The sequence below is a fragment of the Nannospalax galili genome, unplaced genomic scaffold, assembly GCF_000622305.1.
Source record: "Nannospalax galili isolate Female #2095 unplaced genomic scaffold, S.galili_v1.0 scaffold211, whole genome shotgun sequence".
Classification (NCBI taxonomy): domain Eukaryota; kingdom Metazoa; phylum Chordata; class Mammalia; order Rodentia; family Spalacidae; genus Nannospalax; species Nannospalax galili.
Window position 1 is genome coordinate 2,416,865 of NW_008329624.1, and position 18,345 is coordinate 2,435,209.

At 41.7% G+C, this 18,345-nt stretch overlaps 1 protein-coding gene across 3 annotated transcripts in view; it reads right to left on the reverse strand.

Moving 5' to 3' along the window:
• Window positions 1-15,672, reverse strand: part of Tmem242 (transmembrane protein 242) — a 42,206-nt gene extending 26,534 nt beyond the window's left edge. Inside the window, exons 1-5 of one of the 3 annotated variants that reach the window (XM_029566731.1) lie at window positions 15,529-15,672; window positions 11,381-11,562; window positions 10,835-10,935; window positions 2,803-2,840; window positions 2,703-2,772 (exon numbers count right to left, since the gene is read on the reverse strand). In XM_029566731.1, the coding sequence (XP_029422591.1) occupies window positions 2,703-2,772; window positions 2,803-2,840; window positions 10,835-10,935; window positions 11,381-11,562; window positions 15,529-15,566 (429 nt within the window). In that variant the 5' untranslated portion in view covers window positions 15,567-15,672. Of the gene's footprint in view, window positions 1-2,702; window positions 2,841-10,834; window positions 10,936-11,380; window positions 11,563-12,595; window positions 12,686-15,528 lie in introns of all 3 variants that reach the window. The other 2 variants (XM_029566733.1, XM_008839424.3) reach the window with 2 other exon arrangements.
• Between the last annotated feature and the right edge of the window lie 2,673 nt (window positions 15,673-18,345).

Consider the following 18,345-nt stretch of genomic DNA (forward strand, 5'->3'; position numbering starts at 1 on the left):
TAGTTCCATCCATTTACCTGCAAATTTCATGATTTCATCTTTCTTTACTGCTGAGTAAAACTCCATCGTATATATGAACCACATTTTCATTGTCCACTCATCAATTGAGGGACACTTAAGTTGCTTCCATCTCTTAGCTATTGTGAAAAGAGCAGCAGCAAACATGGATGTACAAGTGAAAAGACATTTTCTAATGTGTGTATGTGCACCCATTGGTTTGAATGTGCACTATGTGCATGGTGCCTGCAGAAGCCAGAAGAGGGAGTCAGATGCCCTGGAACTGGAGTTACAGGCAGTTGTTAGCCACTTGATGTGGGTGCTGGGAACTGAACCTGGGTCCTCTACAAAAGCAGCCAAGTGCTCTTAACTGCTGAGCCATCTCTCCAGCTCCTGTTGACTATTTCTACTGACATATTTTCCTCACAGTTTCTCACTTGTTTTCAGATACTTGCTGTCTTGCTATATATAGTGATCACTCTTTTCATTTACCACTCCACTTAGCATTTTTCTGCCTCAGGTGACAGCTCACCAGGTCTGCTCGTCTATGAAGAATCGCCAGTCCTGTACAAGACTGACACCAATCACGTTGAGAGATGAGTCTCTTGAAAGGATCCAGGAAAGCTTGGTGAGCTAATCAAGAACTGTGTGGACTGGAGTTAAAACCAAATTCATCACTCCCTTCTTCTTCCTCAGCCCCTCCATCTACTTTATCCCCCACCTTAGCTGGTGGGGTAAAGCTGGGAAAACCTAGGTCCTAAATAGTCAGAACTGAGTTTCAAGCTCGACTCTGCTGGTAAGAAAACTAGGTGATCATAGGCAAGTAACTCAATGGTACAATGTCTGAAGCAAGAGACAAATTGAAGAAATACCAATAATCATCAAAAACCTTCCAGTCATAGGTTTCCTGACTTTTCTAAGGGGTCCATAGTGCACTGTGAGAAATAGTGGCCAGCAACGCTACTCTGAAGTAAAGACTGGCCCAGAGAGTGGAGAAGCTCTGCCATTTGTCTATGAGTAAAAAGTACAAAATGCCCAAGTTCGGCTAAACGAAAAGTGAAAAAGCTCCATGTTGATACGGTGGCTGTGGCAGTTTCCCTGTCTCTCTTCAGTCATCTGTCACTACATGCTATCAATTCCCGACACAAAAACAATAGTGAACTTGCTCCTCCATTACTCCTAGCTAGTGTCATTTGCTTTACAGCAAAACCTAAGACTTGTGGGTACCCACTGCTTCCAGTTTCTCCTGTTCTCTTCCAAACCCGTTCCAGTCAGGCTTTCCACCATTCCCTAGTGGCTATTTCATGCTACACTTAGTGGTTACTCCATGTCCATCATATATGACTTCTCACTAGTGTGCCACACAGTGTTTCTCCTTGAAATGTGTGGGGTTTTTTGTTTTGTTTTGTTTTTGTTTTTGTTTTTGTTTTTTCTGCACATCACCATTCAGGCTCCTGTTTCCTCTTCAACCTACCTGGGCCCTCTCTCCTCATTCTCTAACTTTAGACCTTCACTAAAGGTCTTCTTTACTGAAGGACCTCCACTAAAGGTCCTTCACTAAAGGACCTCCTCTCTCCCTCCCTCACTGCTCTGCTGAGTTTAACTGGTCTTCTGGTTTTTAACATTACATATGGTGAGTCTTCTTAAGCTTCTGTCTCCACTTTGAACCTCTCCTTGAATCTCAAGCTTACCTGCCACCTGACTCTCCCATTGGTCACCCAACGATGCTCAAGCTCCAAGTCCCAGACTGAGCCCCCATATGACTCCAACACCTGCTTTTGTCATGCTGTCCTCATCTATTTTCTAGCTGCTCATGTCCAAGGTTAGAGGCATTCTTGGCTCTATTTTTTTCCTTTCATGCCCCATATCACCCTCAACAAATCCCTGCTGACTTTGAAATATATTAAGAAACTCATTTCATCACTTTTGCCTCCCCCAGCTAGCCAGCTATTGCAAACTACTGTTCTTTCTCATCTATTATGTGCAGCTTGGTCCACAGAGCCCATCAGTTATCAGAACAAGAAAGAAATCAATCAATAGTTCTTTAGTTTTGTTTTTTGGAGACAGGGTCTTACTATGTATTCCTGGCTGTTCTGAAACTTGCTATGTAGACCAGACTGGCCTCAAACTCACAGAGAGCCACCTGTCTCTGTCTTCCAAGTGCTGGGATTAAAGGCATGCACCACCATATCCAGCCCAAAACCAATCATTCTTAATGTATAATTTTTAGTTTGGGGTATCCATTTTATATATACATACATATGTAGACATAAACACACACGCACACACACGTAGGTGCTTAGGATTCCCCCCTGAAAACATGCAAACAAAACATTAGTAATTTAGATCATTCATTTTTAAAACATTTTATTTTACAAGGATGTTTATATGTCAATGTCAAACACTATAGAAAGTAGTTCCAAATTAATAATTTTATTAAACAAATATCTAACACCAATTTATACAGAATGAACATTAGCTATGACATTAGCTATGAATCAGTCATTAATTACATTTGAAAAGTTTAACCAGTTATTTATGAGTTACTAGTAACAAGCAGTTGCCTCTATACTGGTTAAAATTTAGTCATATTCTGTGCCATTATTTCTGAAGATAGAGATCAAACTATATGTAAATCTGATAACCAGGAAAGGAGAGAGCACAAAGCCAACAGACAGATGCCAGTCACAAGACTGGCTACTTACACTATGAACTCCTAAAGCTTTGCAGACTCCATAGCTGATCACGCCGACCCCACACCAGGCATAAAGAGAGCCCCAGGCCAGGGCTCTCAGGGCAAGAGAGGATCCACTCTCCGGTAAGGCAGCTGTGGCCACAGTGCCCTGAAATGAACACAGAAGGCTTTGGTAAAATACCTGGGTAAATCTTCTGGACATGTTTGGAATGAACTATAGTACTAGGTGTGTGGGCAACAAGACCCTGGGAGGCCAGCCCAGCACAAAGTCAGAGAGCAGTCCCACTGCTTCTGTAAGGGCATGATTCCTCTGACTGACAGATATCTGAACATATGAGGCACTGTGTCTGTTAGAACATTCCATCAAGAGTTCTCTATGTACCACTCATTGGCATTTTCATTAAAACATTATGGGAATTAGCTAATCCGCTAAGTTATAGCAGATTTATAACACACTGTCTTCCACCAGGGAAATATATTTCTGTTTACTAAGGCCCTGTTCCATTTTGGAGTATTTTTCTGTATACTGTTTACTCATTTTGGTGTGGACCTTTCCTATGCCTGTGTGGTTTGTGACAGCAAACACTGTTCCTGGCACGTACAAAGCCTCTGCCCTGCTGCTCGGCATGGCCACAGGACTAGCATCATCACTGGACTTGGTGGGTACTCAGTGCTGGCTAACGGACACTTTTTTTTGATATATTTTAGACCTAACGAGATGGTTGAAATCTTTCTTTAGCCATTTTCTATGATAAACTAGTCATTTCTCTTGCTCCTTTTCCAGATTACGATAGTGTCATCTGTTTCCCTGGATACCACAGGTCTCACATGATAACTAACTTAAAAAAAAGATTTACTTATTATTTTTATTTATGTGCTGTGTGTAGACATGCACGAGTTTATGTGTACCGTATGTACAGATGTCTGCAGAGGCCAGAGGGTATGGGATCCCTTGGAAAATAAGTGACAGGCAGTTCTAAGTCATCTGATATGGGTGTTGGGAAAGGAACCTGGGTCTTCTACTGAGCAGTAAGCACTCAACGTCTGAGCGACCTCTCCAGCTCCAAATACCCTAAATTTTAACTTGTCTGAATCTCTACGCAAAAGTAGAAACATTAACCAAATATTATTTTGCTAGGATTAGATTAAGTGCTTTGGCATAAATTATCTTTTAGAAACAGATGAAGTATTTATTATTCCCCTGGAAAAAAACAGTAATTATTAAACACATATCCATTTACACACATATATGTATATTTTAAAGTCTATATAAACCCATATTAGGTTTACTAAATCAGATAAAATGATAACTATATGAAAATATGCCTTAATGATACAAAAATATTCACAAGATCTCAATTTACCTCAGATTTTTTTAACATGTACATGTCTTATTTGGGTATTATCAGTTGCTTAAATTGTGAAATGAAGTAAAAATAATTATTGCCTACATACATCCAAAGATGAATTTTAATAGAAGATTGATGTTGATGATTGATTAAACTTTAAGGTTTAAATTTTTTTGATTTATTTATTTTTGTTTTATGTGTATGACTGTTTTTGCCAGCATGTATGTAAATGCACCCTCTGTGCAATGCTGCAGAGGCCATATGGGGACACTGGATTCCCTGGAAGTGACGTTTCGGATGGTTGTTGACGCCATGTGGGTGCTGGGAACCTAACCCAGGTCCTCTGCAAAAGCAGCCAGTGCTCTTACAGCTGAGCCATATCTCCAGTCCCCATCTTTAAATTTTAAATCATCTACATGTTTTTTTTTCCCTCTGGGAGAAAATATCAAACGACATTCATACCCTCTGTTCAAATTTTTCCAAAATAATGTTGGCTGACTTTTTGAAGAAAAGATTTAACTTGCCAAACAATGTCTTATAAGAGCTTTAGTTATAACCATATATGCAAGTCATGTATATGTGGAAAAATGTAGGTTTTAAAAGCTACATTTCCAGGCCGGGCATGGTGGTGCATGCCTTAAATCCCAGCAGAGGCAGAGGCAGGCGGAGCTCTGTGAGTTCAAGGCTAGCGTGGTCCACATAGTGAGTTCCAGGACAGCCGGGGCTACAGGGAGACCCTGTCTCAAAAAGACCAAAAAAAAAAAAAAAAGCTACATTTCCCTTCACTGTCATACTTTAAAAATATGAATTCAGACATCTGTATTTGGAAGCCGAACAAACCACACTATAGTTACTATCCTCAGTTGTCCCAAAATAAAACTGTATTCTTTTTTTAAAAAAATATTTTATTTTTAATTTATATGTATGAGTGTTGGGCCTTCATGTAGGTAAGTGTACCTGTGTCATGCAATGCCCTTGGAGGACAGAAGAGGCTGCCGGATCCCCTGGAACTGGAGTTAACGGACGGTTGTTAGTTGCCATATGGGTGCTGGGATTCAAACCTGGGTCTTCTGCAAGAACAGTCAGTGTTCTTAACTGCTGAACCATCTCTCCAGCCCCAAAACTCTGTGTTCTTAATGCCCAATGCTGGGGCTACAGATATTCCTTCCGGCATTTTCAGATACCCTTTGAGGAAAGTGAGTGACAAGAATTAACCTGCCATTCACACACAAAGGAAGTACCAAGAGCAATTTGTTCATTTGTCAGGGGGTCAACTGTTTAAGTATCACATTTTTAGCTTTTTTCAGTATAAACCTGGGATTAGTTTTGTGTAAATATCAAATGGGGTTTTGAAGAATATTCAATCCAGGGGCCTGAGAGGTGGCTCAGCAGTTAAAAGAACTGGCTGCCTTGCAGAGGACTCAGGTTTGGCCCCCAGCACCCACCTGGTGGCTAACAACCTCTGTAACTCCAGTTCCTGAGGAGCCAATGCCCTCTTCTGGCCTCCATGGGCACTGCACACATGTGACAGCACAGATGCAGGTAAAACACTCATACATACAAAAAAAACCCTTTAAAACAAAGAATATTCAATCTAGGGGGCTAGAGAGATGGTCTGTTGATAAAGTGCTGCAGCATCAGCATTCTGCCTCAGGTAAGAAGCCAGGCCGCAGCCTAAGGCTGTAATATCAGCACTGGGGAGGTGGAGAAAGGAAGATTCCTGAGGCCAGCCAGTCTAACCAAATCAATGAGCTCCAAGTTCAGTGAGAGACCCTGTCTCAGAAAATGAGGCAGAGACCAAGGAAGACACCCAGCATCAACCTCTGGCCTTAGCACATATATGCACCCCTCCCCCCAATGAGCATTTACATATACCAAGAATATTCAACTAGTTATTTCCCTACATTCTAATCTGATCAATATTTCATTGTATTTACATCACAAAAGAAATTTTTTATAACATGCACTCTATTTTTTAATTTCTCAGAGTTAAAGCTATATCAAAATGGTGAACGGCAACTTCCCCTTTTATCCTACTCATTACATAAAACGGTCTGGAAGAACACAGTTATTTGATGAATTTGCCATGCCAGAATATTAAGATAAGCAGGGCACTGACAATTGAGTCATCTCAACTTGCTTACTTAGGTAAATAATCTATATGGGTACATACACTTAATTCTGTATTTTATTCAACTATTTTAACCAAATGGACACATAGCATGCACATGATTTTCACTGACAGCACTTCATTTAGTCTCATAATCATGTTATAAAACCAGCATATGGGATCTGAGGTTAAGAGTACTGGCTGTCTTGCAGAGGACCCAGGTTCAAATCCCAGCACCCACATGGTGGCTAACAACTGTCCATACCTCCAGTTCCTGGGGGCTCCAATGCCCTCTTCTGACCTTCACGGGCATTGCACAACACAGATATACTTACACACATGCAGGCAATACACTCATACACATAAAATAAAAGTATTTAAAAAAAAAAAAAAACAGTGTACAGTTGGGCATGGTGGCGCACGCCTTTAATCCCAGCACTTGGGAGGCAGAGGCAGGTGGATCTTTGTGAGTTTGAGGCCAGCCTGGTCTACATAGTGAATTCCAGGACAGCTGGGGCTACAAGGAGACTCTGTCTCAAAAAGACAAAAAAAACAGTGTACAAAAAGTACCCATTAAAAATAATCTTAGGGAGAAATGGGCTATAGCTTAGTGGTAGCAAGCTTATCTAGCATGATAACCCTGGGGTCTTTTCCTAACAATGAAATATATATATTATATACACATATATATGTATACTTTTTTTTAACAGATCAAAGAAACTCGAGTGAATTATTTTTCAACCTTAGCTTGCACTTTCCTCCTCCTCCTCTTCTTTTTTTTGTCTTTTTTTGAGACAGGGTCTCTCTGTAGCCCCAGCTGTCCTGGAACTCACTAGATAGACCAGACTGGCCTTGAACTCACAAAGATCCACCTGCCTCTGCCTCCCAAGTACCGGGATTAAAGGCATGTGCCACCACACCTGGCCTCCCCTTTCTCTTTATTTAAGAAATTACAAAATAAAGTATGTTTACTTACGATTCATTGCCAATTTTCAGGTTTTTTGTGTTTTTGGGTTTTTTTTTTTTTTTTTTTTTTTTTTTTTTTTTTTTTTTCTGGCCTAGAACTTGATAGGTCTTTTTGAAACAGTTTCCCTGTAACCCCAGCTGGCCTAGAGCTCACTATGTAGACCACACTGGCCTTGAACTCACAGAGATCCGCCTGCCTGTGCCTCCCAAGTGCTGAGACTACAGGCATATGCCACCACACCCGGCAATTTTCAGTTTTGTAGCAAAAGACTCAGCAAAGAAAATAAAGCACTAAGGGAATTGTTATCTTCTTGAAACAGAAAAAGTATAGACAGTCCCCAAATGAAAAGGTGGTCATTTGAAAGTCCTTTTGGATTGAAATTTGAATTTGTCCCTAGGCTAGTATACACAGGTCATTTAAATAATAATACTGGTAAAAGAAGAATCATTTATTCCCTAGAAAAAATAGAGCACCATGTTAAGCAAACTGCTAATCTCTGTGTGCCCTGGAATCCTACAGTTTGGTGGGAGCAGCATGCAGTGCCTCACTGGGCTGTATGTGTTAAATGAATAAATTTTTTGGAGGAGCAGCCAGCACATAGTAAGCAGCCAGATACTAGGTACTACTACTGCCAATGTGAGGGAAGACCTCCAAGATGGTGACTTTGAAGTACATTGCCTAAATGACACTTGTACAGGTGCTTGCTCCATATGAACTCATTAGCTGTATGCTCCAGAAGCCGAGTTGTTCAGACCATTTAGTCTTTCAAACAAACAAAGTCTGGTAAGTGGCGATGTGTTAATTCTAATGTTTCTCCCTGGGGTTGGGGTAGGGGGAGATGGCAAACTTACATATTTGGCCATGCAGAACAGTGAATGTGTCTTTATACCTGGGCTCCAAAGATGCTCCATTATATGGGTTTTATCAATAATTAATGTATTAGAAATTAAAGCTTAAAGCTAAGAAATTTATGCTTTATTCATTTAAAAATATTAAATCCATTATATTACTATAAATGTTTTTATATTCGATTAACTATCTTCTCAAACAAATAGGCTTTCGAAGGTTAGTTGCCATAGGGAACCTGCAGTCCCATCAGTTAATTTTTCTTTTATTTGTAACATTAAAATCCATGAGTTGATTTTGCACTTTGAACTCTATTCTATGCAGAATCATTCAGAAGATACTGGTTTACTAAAGTATACAGCTCTTTCAACTGTAGACATCATGTACTGAACAGTATTTAAAAATCATCATTAGAATCATAGCATCTCATTAGAAAATCTGCTAAGTACTGAACAGTTGTCAAGATCAAGGGACATGAGTTTAAGTACCTTCAGCTGAAAGCTTATCAGTGGCAACAAGGATTGACAATCGCCTTCTTGAAGAGACAGGCTCACTTTCTGCATTTTTAAAGGAAATGTCTGCCAAATGCCCACTTCTGAATAACTGAGTCTGTCCATCCATTCCCTCAATAAAAATGTTACTCCATGGGAAAATGTGGCTAGTTCAGTTTGCAATTCAGTTGCTTTTTCTAGAGAACAATATCTTACTTCAGAATAAAGCAGACATGCTTCATGCATGTTTCCCACTTCATGTGAATTTGAAAGAAAGATATATTCAAGTGTCATCACTGAATAAAATTAATAATCTTTGCTTCAACAATGACATCCTTACATAATGCCAGTTTCTTTTTATATTTTAAACTACCTGGCGTGCTGTAAGGAAGGACACGATGACTACAAGTATGGTTTTATCCACCGCAAAGATGACACTAAGGTACACAACAGTTTTCTGCCCGTAGCCCTGTGCCATCAGTGCATGTATTAACAGGAAAACAGTTCTGACTTTAGAGACCCACAAAAATGTCTCAAAGATCATCAGGGTTCTGCGAACCACAGTTCAAAAACTGTGTTGGATTACACATGGCATGTGTAATGATCAAATTTCAGAACAAAAAATAAAGTGCAAAATTGTCAGTATGTGTATGAGAGAGAATCCCTAGTTTCATCAGATTCTTAAGCAGATCCATGACCAAGGGTTAATATAGTAACTCTGGCTTGAAAATAAAACAAAATTTGACTGTTAAAAGTACCAAAATCAGTTAGGTCTTAATGGTATCTGCCACAAAATAAATTTGTGCTCTAAAAATATTGCATAATATATACAGAAAATGACCCACTAGATCCATAGCAGTAATTTGGGTAGCTCCATAAACCCTTAGAGTATTCAGAGGGAACTGAAATGCACTTTAAATATGGTCTCGTCATCACTGTACTCATAAAGCTTACTTACGATGACTACAGATAAGCAGAAAGAGAATTCAACTGTTTATGATTTCCATGATACCACTCTTCCACAACACATATCAAAGTATAATTACATAGTTATGTGAATATTTAGTATGATCTCTCACAACAGACATTTTAAGTTCCTGAGGGGGAGATTTACTGTTAATTTTTGTATCCTTTCCACCCAAATAGTATAGTGTTTGAAACACAAACATTTAATAAAATCAAGAAAATTTCTCATCAACTAGGGAAGGCAGTACATGATGGTCTCATTCACAGAATATGGATTTTCTGTCTTAAGTAGGTTATGGTCATTCAACCAAAGTTTGCTGAGTACCCACTATGTGCCAGGTACTTTTCTAGTGACTGAAGCTGAACAGGTCTGGCTCTTGTGTTCAAGAAATAGATATGCTTTTCACTCATTCTAAAGAATTTTATTTTAGCATCTCTGAAAGAAGAGATGCTTCTTGCAACCAGCATTAACAGTTTAGCTGGCACTGATTTTTCCTTCTAAATAGCACATTAAATACTTGGAGTTTCTGTTTTTTTTTAATTTTATTTACTTCTATTTTATGTGTATGAGTGCATTGCCTGCATGTATATGAGTACACCCGTGTCATGCAATGCCCTTGGAGGTCATCATATTTCCCGGAACTGGAGTTATGGAAAGTTGTTAGCTGCCATGTGGGTGCTGGGAATCGAACCTGGGTCCTCTGCAAGAGCAGCCAGTGCTCTTAACTGCTGAGCCATCTCTCCGGCTCCAGGGGTTTCTTATCAAGAACAACTACTTAGTCATGCTATCAGTAGGAAATGTAATAGATAAGCTGTCAATGTCTTGTTCTGTTAATTTAAAGAAAGCACATAATTAAATCAAGGCTGTCAACTAACTTGCATAAATTTTTTTTTTTTTTTTTTTGTCTTTTTGAGACAGGGTCTTGGCCTGGAACTCACTATGTAGACCAGGCTGGCCTTTAACTCACAGAGATCCGCCTGCCTCTGCCTCCCAAGTGCTGGGATTAAAGGTGTGCACCACCACACCTGGCATTGTACTCCTTAAATCCATGAGGTGTATACAGGTTTGTTTCTTAAAAGAATGTAAAAGGGCAGGAGAGATGGCTCAGAGGTTAAGAACACTTGCTATTCTTCCAGAGGGCTGGGATTCGATTCCCAGAACCCACATGGCAACTAACAACTGACGATAACTCTATTTCCAGGGGATCCAACACCCTCCTCTGACCTCCCTGGACATTGCACAACAGGGGTACACGGGTACACTTAGATACACGCAGGCAAAACACTCATACACATAAAATAATAAAATATTAAAAAAGAATGTAAGAGGTCATCAATAATTTACTTTTCCTATGAAAAAGCTATTTGTTGCAAACAATAACGATGCTATGAATGGATTTCAGAGTCACAAACCTTATTGAACCACTCAGGACTTTTCTTTTTAGCCAATGATAATGTTGTAAGAAATCCAGCTAGCATTCCCGCTGCTGCAGCAGAACCAAGGAAAATTCCACCTGCCAAGAATTGGGAGAAGGGATTAAAAATTAAACGTTTAAATGATAAAGGTGTGCACAAGTGAGTCTCAGCTACTTTTAAAGTTACAGTCAACATTCGAAATATGGGTAAGTAGTTTTTGCCTAAGATAAAAGATCCGGGCTGTCAAACCTGCGTGACCTCACGACCTCTGGTTCCTGGGGTCAATCAGAGGTATGGTTCTCAAGGCTGTAAATGGGCGCCATTTCCCCTCCCCTTTCCCCCAGGACAGCAGCGCCGAGTTTCTCCACAGCAGGAAATCAGCAATCAGAAGAGGCAGGACAGGAGAGAATAGTGCAGGCCCTGAAGAACAGGAACAGACCGCGGGACATACCCGAATGAGTGGCGTAGCTGAGTCCAGGAAGAAGAGCTCTTGGGACGGAAATGTGAATGGGAAAATCCTATTCCAGCGCGGGGCAACCATACCTTTAACCAGGAAGAGCCGATCGTTCGAGGCCGTGGGAGCCTCCAGCGCAGAAGCTTCCCTAGGTCCAGAGCCCGCGGTCTCCATGTTTAAAGGCTTCACGCCTGTGTCCATCACCAAAGAGGCCCGGGTGGGAGCGCAATGGGGAGCGAAGAAAGGTTCCGCAGCTGCCTTCCCTGTGCATCTAGAAGACGAGTCCGGAGTCCGGCGTTATTCCCTGATACTGTCAGCGACTGCTGAGAGGAAAATTTGGACCGCTGCCCTCGCTGTTGGCGTCCTACGAGATCACTAGCCTTCTGCAAGATGATGCTCGCTGGACTTCAGTTAAGTGTTTTGTCTACTTGAAAGAATGCTCAGCTCTGACTCTAGGAGGCAGTGAGGGCTCACAGATGGAGCGGGGAAGACAGCTCCAGCCTGGATTTCGGAGCCCGGGGCTCAGTTTCCTGATTAACCTTACACTGTATCCAAGGGATCTGGCCCCTGTTAACGTGCCACGATTCTAAAAAGCAAGTTTTTTCTGTATCTTTCTGAGAAATTTCAGAATAGCTGTCACTTAGTGTGAATGATGTGCTCTCTCTCGGGATGAGATCCAACCTACCAGCTCCACCAACAAGCGCAGCCACGATTTGATTGGTCGGTTGACAGCAGAGTAACAAGGTGCCTGAATGAAAGGAACTCAGCAGAACAGAGGCCAGCTCTCACCACTTGCTAACTCCTGCTGCAAGGATGCCCCTGGGACTGCTGGGAGCGTTGACAGCTGACCTGCATGCCTGATCCTCACATTCTCAGAGGCTGATGTGCCAACTGAGATGGAGTCAGTAAATGGCCTTTATGGGGGAGGAGGCTACTAGGAAGTAGCAAATGTTTTCAGCCTCCTAGAGGGAGACAGGAGACACATGACATGGTCTTTTAAAACGAAGCCAGCCCATCTGCCTCTAACTTTTCCTGCTCACTCTAGAGCATCTGCGTCTTGAGACGGGGATCTATATTCATTTTTAAATTTCTCAGCTCTTAGAGTTTTACTTGGTCATGCATAATAGAGGCAGGTTGGAAGAACAGGTAAATGATTGCCTTAGTTTTTGCAGCAGTGATATGCATTTATTAGCTCAAACCTGCACTCCGATCCAGAACCACTTCTCAGTTCTGTGAACTTGGTGGTATATAGATTACCAATACCTCATTTTTCCTCGTTTGTTAAATATGGAAACAATACCTACCTCATAGGCTTTCTGTGGTATTCAGGCCTATACTATACTCTCAGCCACTTGGTAAGCTGATTACAAGAGGATTGCAAGTTCAAGTCCAGCCCGGGCAACATAACAAGACCAAGTCTCAAAATTAAAGAAAAAAAAAGGGGGGGATCCTAACATAGTCCTAGGTACAAATAATACATATTAGCTTTAACTATTGTTATCATTGATTCCAGCAGCTTCTTTAGCATTCACCTAAAGAAAATTATAGTCACCAGTTTCTCCCACTGGATATTGAAAGTCTAGGCTAAGGCCATGTACAAGCTCCATGAAGATTCTGATGACTGGCTGGGGTTGAGAACTACTATTCTGTTTTGTTATGGATGGGATCACATACAATGTGTTTGACCTTTGGTGTCCTCAGGAGCATAGTCTCAGAGTCAAGGTGGCCCTTTGAGAGATGGTGAATGCTATGTTAACTTGCTGAAAGTCTTAAGGACTGACACCTTTTCTTTCCCCTCATATGTAATAGCAACCTTAACTTCTAGCACTTACTGAGTGCCTTCTACATGTCCTTGCTATAATTTGGGTGTTGAATGCCCCCCAGGCCCATCGGGTGACACTGTTAGGGGTCGTAGAAACTTTAAGTGGCCAGGCCTAGTGGGAAGTCCTTAAGTCATTGACCTAATCCAAGAGGGACTGTGGGATCACAGCCTTTTCCTCTTCCTCTCTTTGCTCCCATGGTTTTGCTCTGCTACCTGCTCCAATCATGATGTGGATGAGAAAGAACCTTTGTCTGTAGTTGTGTTGCCCGTTCATTTGCATGAAGGAAAATGGGGCAGAATTGGCTTAAAAGGCTGAAAGCAATGGGGCCAATCAATCATAGACTAGAATCTCCAAAAGTGTGAGCCAGAATAACCTTTTCTCTGTGTTAATTATCTCAGGTGTTTTGTTATGGTGATGGAAAGCTGACTAACAAAATCTAGCATGCACTCGGTGATTCAAATACCTTATCTTATTTAATCCTCTCTATAAACCCAGAAACACTGACACCTTCACACTTACTCAGCTGTTAAGAACCAGAGCCTGAGTATCAAAGATGCCTGTTCCTTACTTGCTGCATAGCTGGAACTTCACTGCACATGATCACTGGACCACATGGAAGGGCCTGTGGAACACATTGCTGGCCCCATTCCAAAATTTCTGAGTCAGTAAGGCCTAAGAACCTGCATGTCTGCAAGTTCAGATGTCTTTACTCTCTCTTTCCTGTGTACCAAAAGTATAGACACATTTTATTTTAAGGATTATAGTACTATTTACTACAAGAACCCAAAGGGAGACTATCTTTAAATCTAGAGGACTTGCAGAGTCCTGTATACTAGACCCTGTCTCATTATGTGAGTGACTGCAAGCTTTGTGTGACCCCTGTCTGCTTCTATAATGGAGGCTATGGCTCCTACCCTGCTTTCCAACTCCTAAAACCAAGGGACAGTTTTCCACTTTTTGAAATGGAGACTCATTCCCCCAAATGCATAGGAAAAGAGAAGTAAAGAAACCGGTGGTTACACTTGAGCCTTAGATGAGCAGTTAGTATTCTAGGACCTGTCTTGGATAGACACCATAGGGAGACAGGCGGGAGAGTTCTAAGGGAGGCTCATTTGTGGGGGCATCACAACACCATTCTTCACCAGCCTCAAGTGCTTGCACTTTGGCTGTCTTTGTGCCAGGTTTCCAGCGCCTCAGGTGCTAGAAAAGATCAAGGATAGGAGTTCCTAGCCCCCTGATTTGGACCACATTCCAGGTATCCTAAATAAGAACACTGAAAGGAACCATTTCTTAAAGACAATGATGTCCAAAATCTTCCATTTCCACAGCCCACACAATCAGACACTTCACAGCAATCTGATGGGTGGGCCTGCTTTAGGAATTTCAACAATCCACTTAGACTCATCTCTGTGGGAAAATATAAGACAAGCTTCAAATGGGTGACTTGTAAACGTTCAGAACAGGAGGAGTTCTTTCTAAACAGCAAGATACAGCATTTCTAAGTGTGGGATGCAGAGATTAAGAAGTCGAAGAGCTTTGGTGCCTCTTGCGATGCCAACAGAGCTGTCAATGGCAGCTTCATTCCCTTTTAGAGAAGCGTAAAGAAACATCCTGCAGGAGGGGGCTGCTGGGAAAGAAAGCTTATCTGAGACAGACATTGCTATTCTGGCATTTGACTGAGTCAGCTGAAAGTCCACACCAGCAGTGCGTCTGACCACGTTTTCATTTGGAACTTTTTGGCCCCTATAGATTTTATTTCAAATTTTGACAGCTAGAACTCTCTTAGCATTGCTGTTCCCAGAATTTTGGTAGCTTTGGCTAAAGCTAGTTTCAAATACTGATGGGCTATTTTTCTCTTCCCTCCCATCAATTTTTAAAACATTTCTTTGGAGCATTACTTACTGTGTTTAAATAAAGTATGAAGCTGAATTCTTTTTAAAATCTGGTAAGGGTCATATATTGGCCATGCCATGCTTTCTGCTGCTTGGGGTGAAATAGTTGTCTCAACTCTAGGGCAGAGGTATTTAAAAGTCATTGCCTAATTAATTAACTGCATACAGAGAAAAAGCCTGCTGATTTCACACTGAATTACTAACAGTTTCCCTTGGGAAGGGGCAGTGAAGTCTTTTTCTCTGTATTTCTTCTGCTTTCTACCATAATAAGTAAAACACTGGCCAAAGCAAGATGCTTGGAAACACATCGTTGGAAAACATTCTATCAAGGGTCATGCATTAATTTAAAGAGAAGGAAAAACAAGGGAAACTATAAAGCACTTTACAAATGTACCACCTCACTTTAAAGATGGTTGAAACAGAAATATTCTACAGGCTTCCAGGGAAGCAAGGAGAGGAACAAGAAGCATTATGTTACAAGGAAAGATCTGGGGCTGACTGGAGGGTCCACGTGGTACTCACCTTCCCCCGATGCAGGCTTCTTGGAATCTTCTCAGCATCTGCACAGCCTCCCCAGGGCTATAGCTACTTAGAAGTGAACCACTCCAGGCAACACAGTAAAATATGAATGGTAAGTACAGCCGTAATGTCTCTGGAGTGAGCTAAGCTAGACCATCGAAGCCGGAGGCTCATTACTCACTTCCTGTGTCTCATTATTAATCTTTTAGAATCCCATTCTCTGCCTCAGGTTGACTAATATGTCTGTCTTCGTCCCAGTAAATGGAAGTTGCTGTTACAGATGCTTCCTTTCAGTTTTTCTTGACTGCAGAGTGCGTCTTTCCTCACTCTCTCCATGTGATCTGTTGAATTGTTACTCTTAATGATCATCCAGAAAGCCTCTCAACAACTATTATATTTCAGAAGCTACTCGATATTTTCCTACAAAAGAGAAGTAAGATAATTTCCTGTAGCTGCCTTCCTCTCTCTTGTGAGAACCAAATCTGATTATATGCATTAAAGCATTTTGTGAGCTGCTGACTATGCTGGTGATAAAAAGTGGTTGGCTGGAGTTCTGTGTGCATCCTAGTGACAGAAAAGATTCCCAGAGTGGCAGATAGCTTTACCTCACATCATAACACACAGATGTGTGTTACACTCGTGTTCACTATTAAAATCTGTCATACCAACCATTTGTGTCACTAAATGGTTATCATGTGGATTATATTTGCATTATGCATAACCATATCCTAATCTGATGTTAACTGAAGGTTATAAACTACAAAACACCTGGAATCCTAGCACTCAGGATGAGGTAGGAAGATCAGGAGTTCAAGGTCATCCTTGGGTACATCATTGTCTATGGCCAGTCTAGACTACAGGAGACCCTGTCTCAAAACAAAACAAACAAAAAGCCAAACAAACTTTAGCTTCTATCATGTGTATGATTAATGACTACATAAACTAATCAAATCTTTCTTGACCAAGTACTAACACATTGATTTTACTTTTCATTCTTGTAGCATGTGTTTGCTGAGCACCTTTTATGGTTCTAGATGCTGGATTTACTCTGGTGGAGTAAGGGGACACAGTGCTTTGCTCTTTGACCCTTACAGAGCTATGACCTTAACTAAGTAGTGGGAATTTCATCAAAACATCACTGTTCCAAGCTTTGTGATTGATGTTGGTTCAAAAATGAATGTCTTTTCCTTTCAACCTACATAAGTAAAGTGTAATTTTATTCTTGGCTTGTAAAGTCTGCCTCGAGCCAACTCTGACTGCCATCTACTGCACCTGAGGATATGTGGCCAGGAGATGGGACTGTATATGCATGGGACCTGTGCTGTCTGGGCTCAGAATGCAGAGAGCAGGTGATGTGTAGGAATGACTTTTATAATATGGACATAATCTGGACCAATGACTTTACCTAACCTTGCAACCATAAAGTTATAATGTAAACAAACTCACTGAGCCATCTGCTCCTCTTGTGACCTGGGCCCCTGACCTTAATCCCTCATGACCCCACTTTTTGCCCTCTACCTGAGAGAGTAAATGAATGTGGGTATGCCTGATTATCCTATTAAAGGGCTGGAAGCAGCATGTTTTTTCATCAGAAACAGTGAGAAGAATTGAGAAGTCTGCTTGTAATTGTGTGTGAGATATTCTATACATGGGGATCAAAGGGCAAGGATTCTCTGACAAGATAAGGGTGGGCTCCTGCCTCTACTTCCCCAATTCATGCTGGATATCCTGTTTTAATAAAAAAGTGAAGCCTGGCTTGAGAGCCAAAGTTCAGGGAGACATATGAAGGAACAGGTTCTCAGAGTTTGGATTCACTCTTGACCTTAAAATGACTGCTAAGATTCATGCTGTTTATTCAGGTATAACCATAATGTGGCTTAGAATGATATACACATGTGTTGTGGGTTCTCCTCAGGCCAGCTGTGAAGACCCTGACCTGGATCGGGTCCCCTGCCAATTAGGAGGGGCAAGAGGCACAGAGTCAACACAGACCCCAGGAGTCGGGTAGAAGCAAGCACTAGGTGAGGTGCTGCAGGCTCGTTTAATGCAGGAGGGGGCAGGCCTTATATTTCCCTTTTCTCCGCCCCCAACTCCCTTTAGTCAGCGTATCATTTTCTGACTGGTCTATGCCACGCAGTCTGTCAGCAGTCACTGGGCTCACGAGCAGGACGGAGGCGTGGGCTCCTTTTGGCAGGCTATTTGCGGACCAAGAAGTGAAGTAAATTCTTGCTGAATCCCAGGGCTCTGGGTTCACACCATCTTTGGAGGCCTCCTGCTACATTTCCACCCTTTTTCTTTAAAAATGACTGTTCAGCGAGAGCCTGTAGGCAGCTCCGCCTCAGGATGACCCCAGGATCATGGACTGTGCCTGTCTTAGGTTGTCCTATTCGGGCATGAACCTTACCCCTCATTGGAGCATGGGCATACACTTCCATGTCCTGGCTTAGGTTGATTCAGCCCAACAGGAGCTTACCCGTCATTCACTACCAGCCCTCCAAGGGGTATTGTCCCAGGGGATCAGTCGAGGTGGGGAATTATCTGTAGGAGGCCTTGTACATTTGTGCAAGCCAAGTCTGTTGGGCTGTATAGGGTGGGTTGAAATCATCTTTGTGTATTGCTCTGACGGCCTGATACACCGAGTGATTGAATTTTTTCTGACTGCGGGAATGAAGAACAAGGCATTTAAGAAGTAGAAAGAGAAGAATAATTATGCCTGTCAGGAGTAGGTAAGTGACGATCCAAGATGAGTCAAACAGTGCTTTCAGATTGGACCAGATTTTCTCTAAGAACCCTGAATTGATGTCCAGCGTGGGGGTGCAG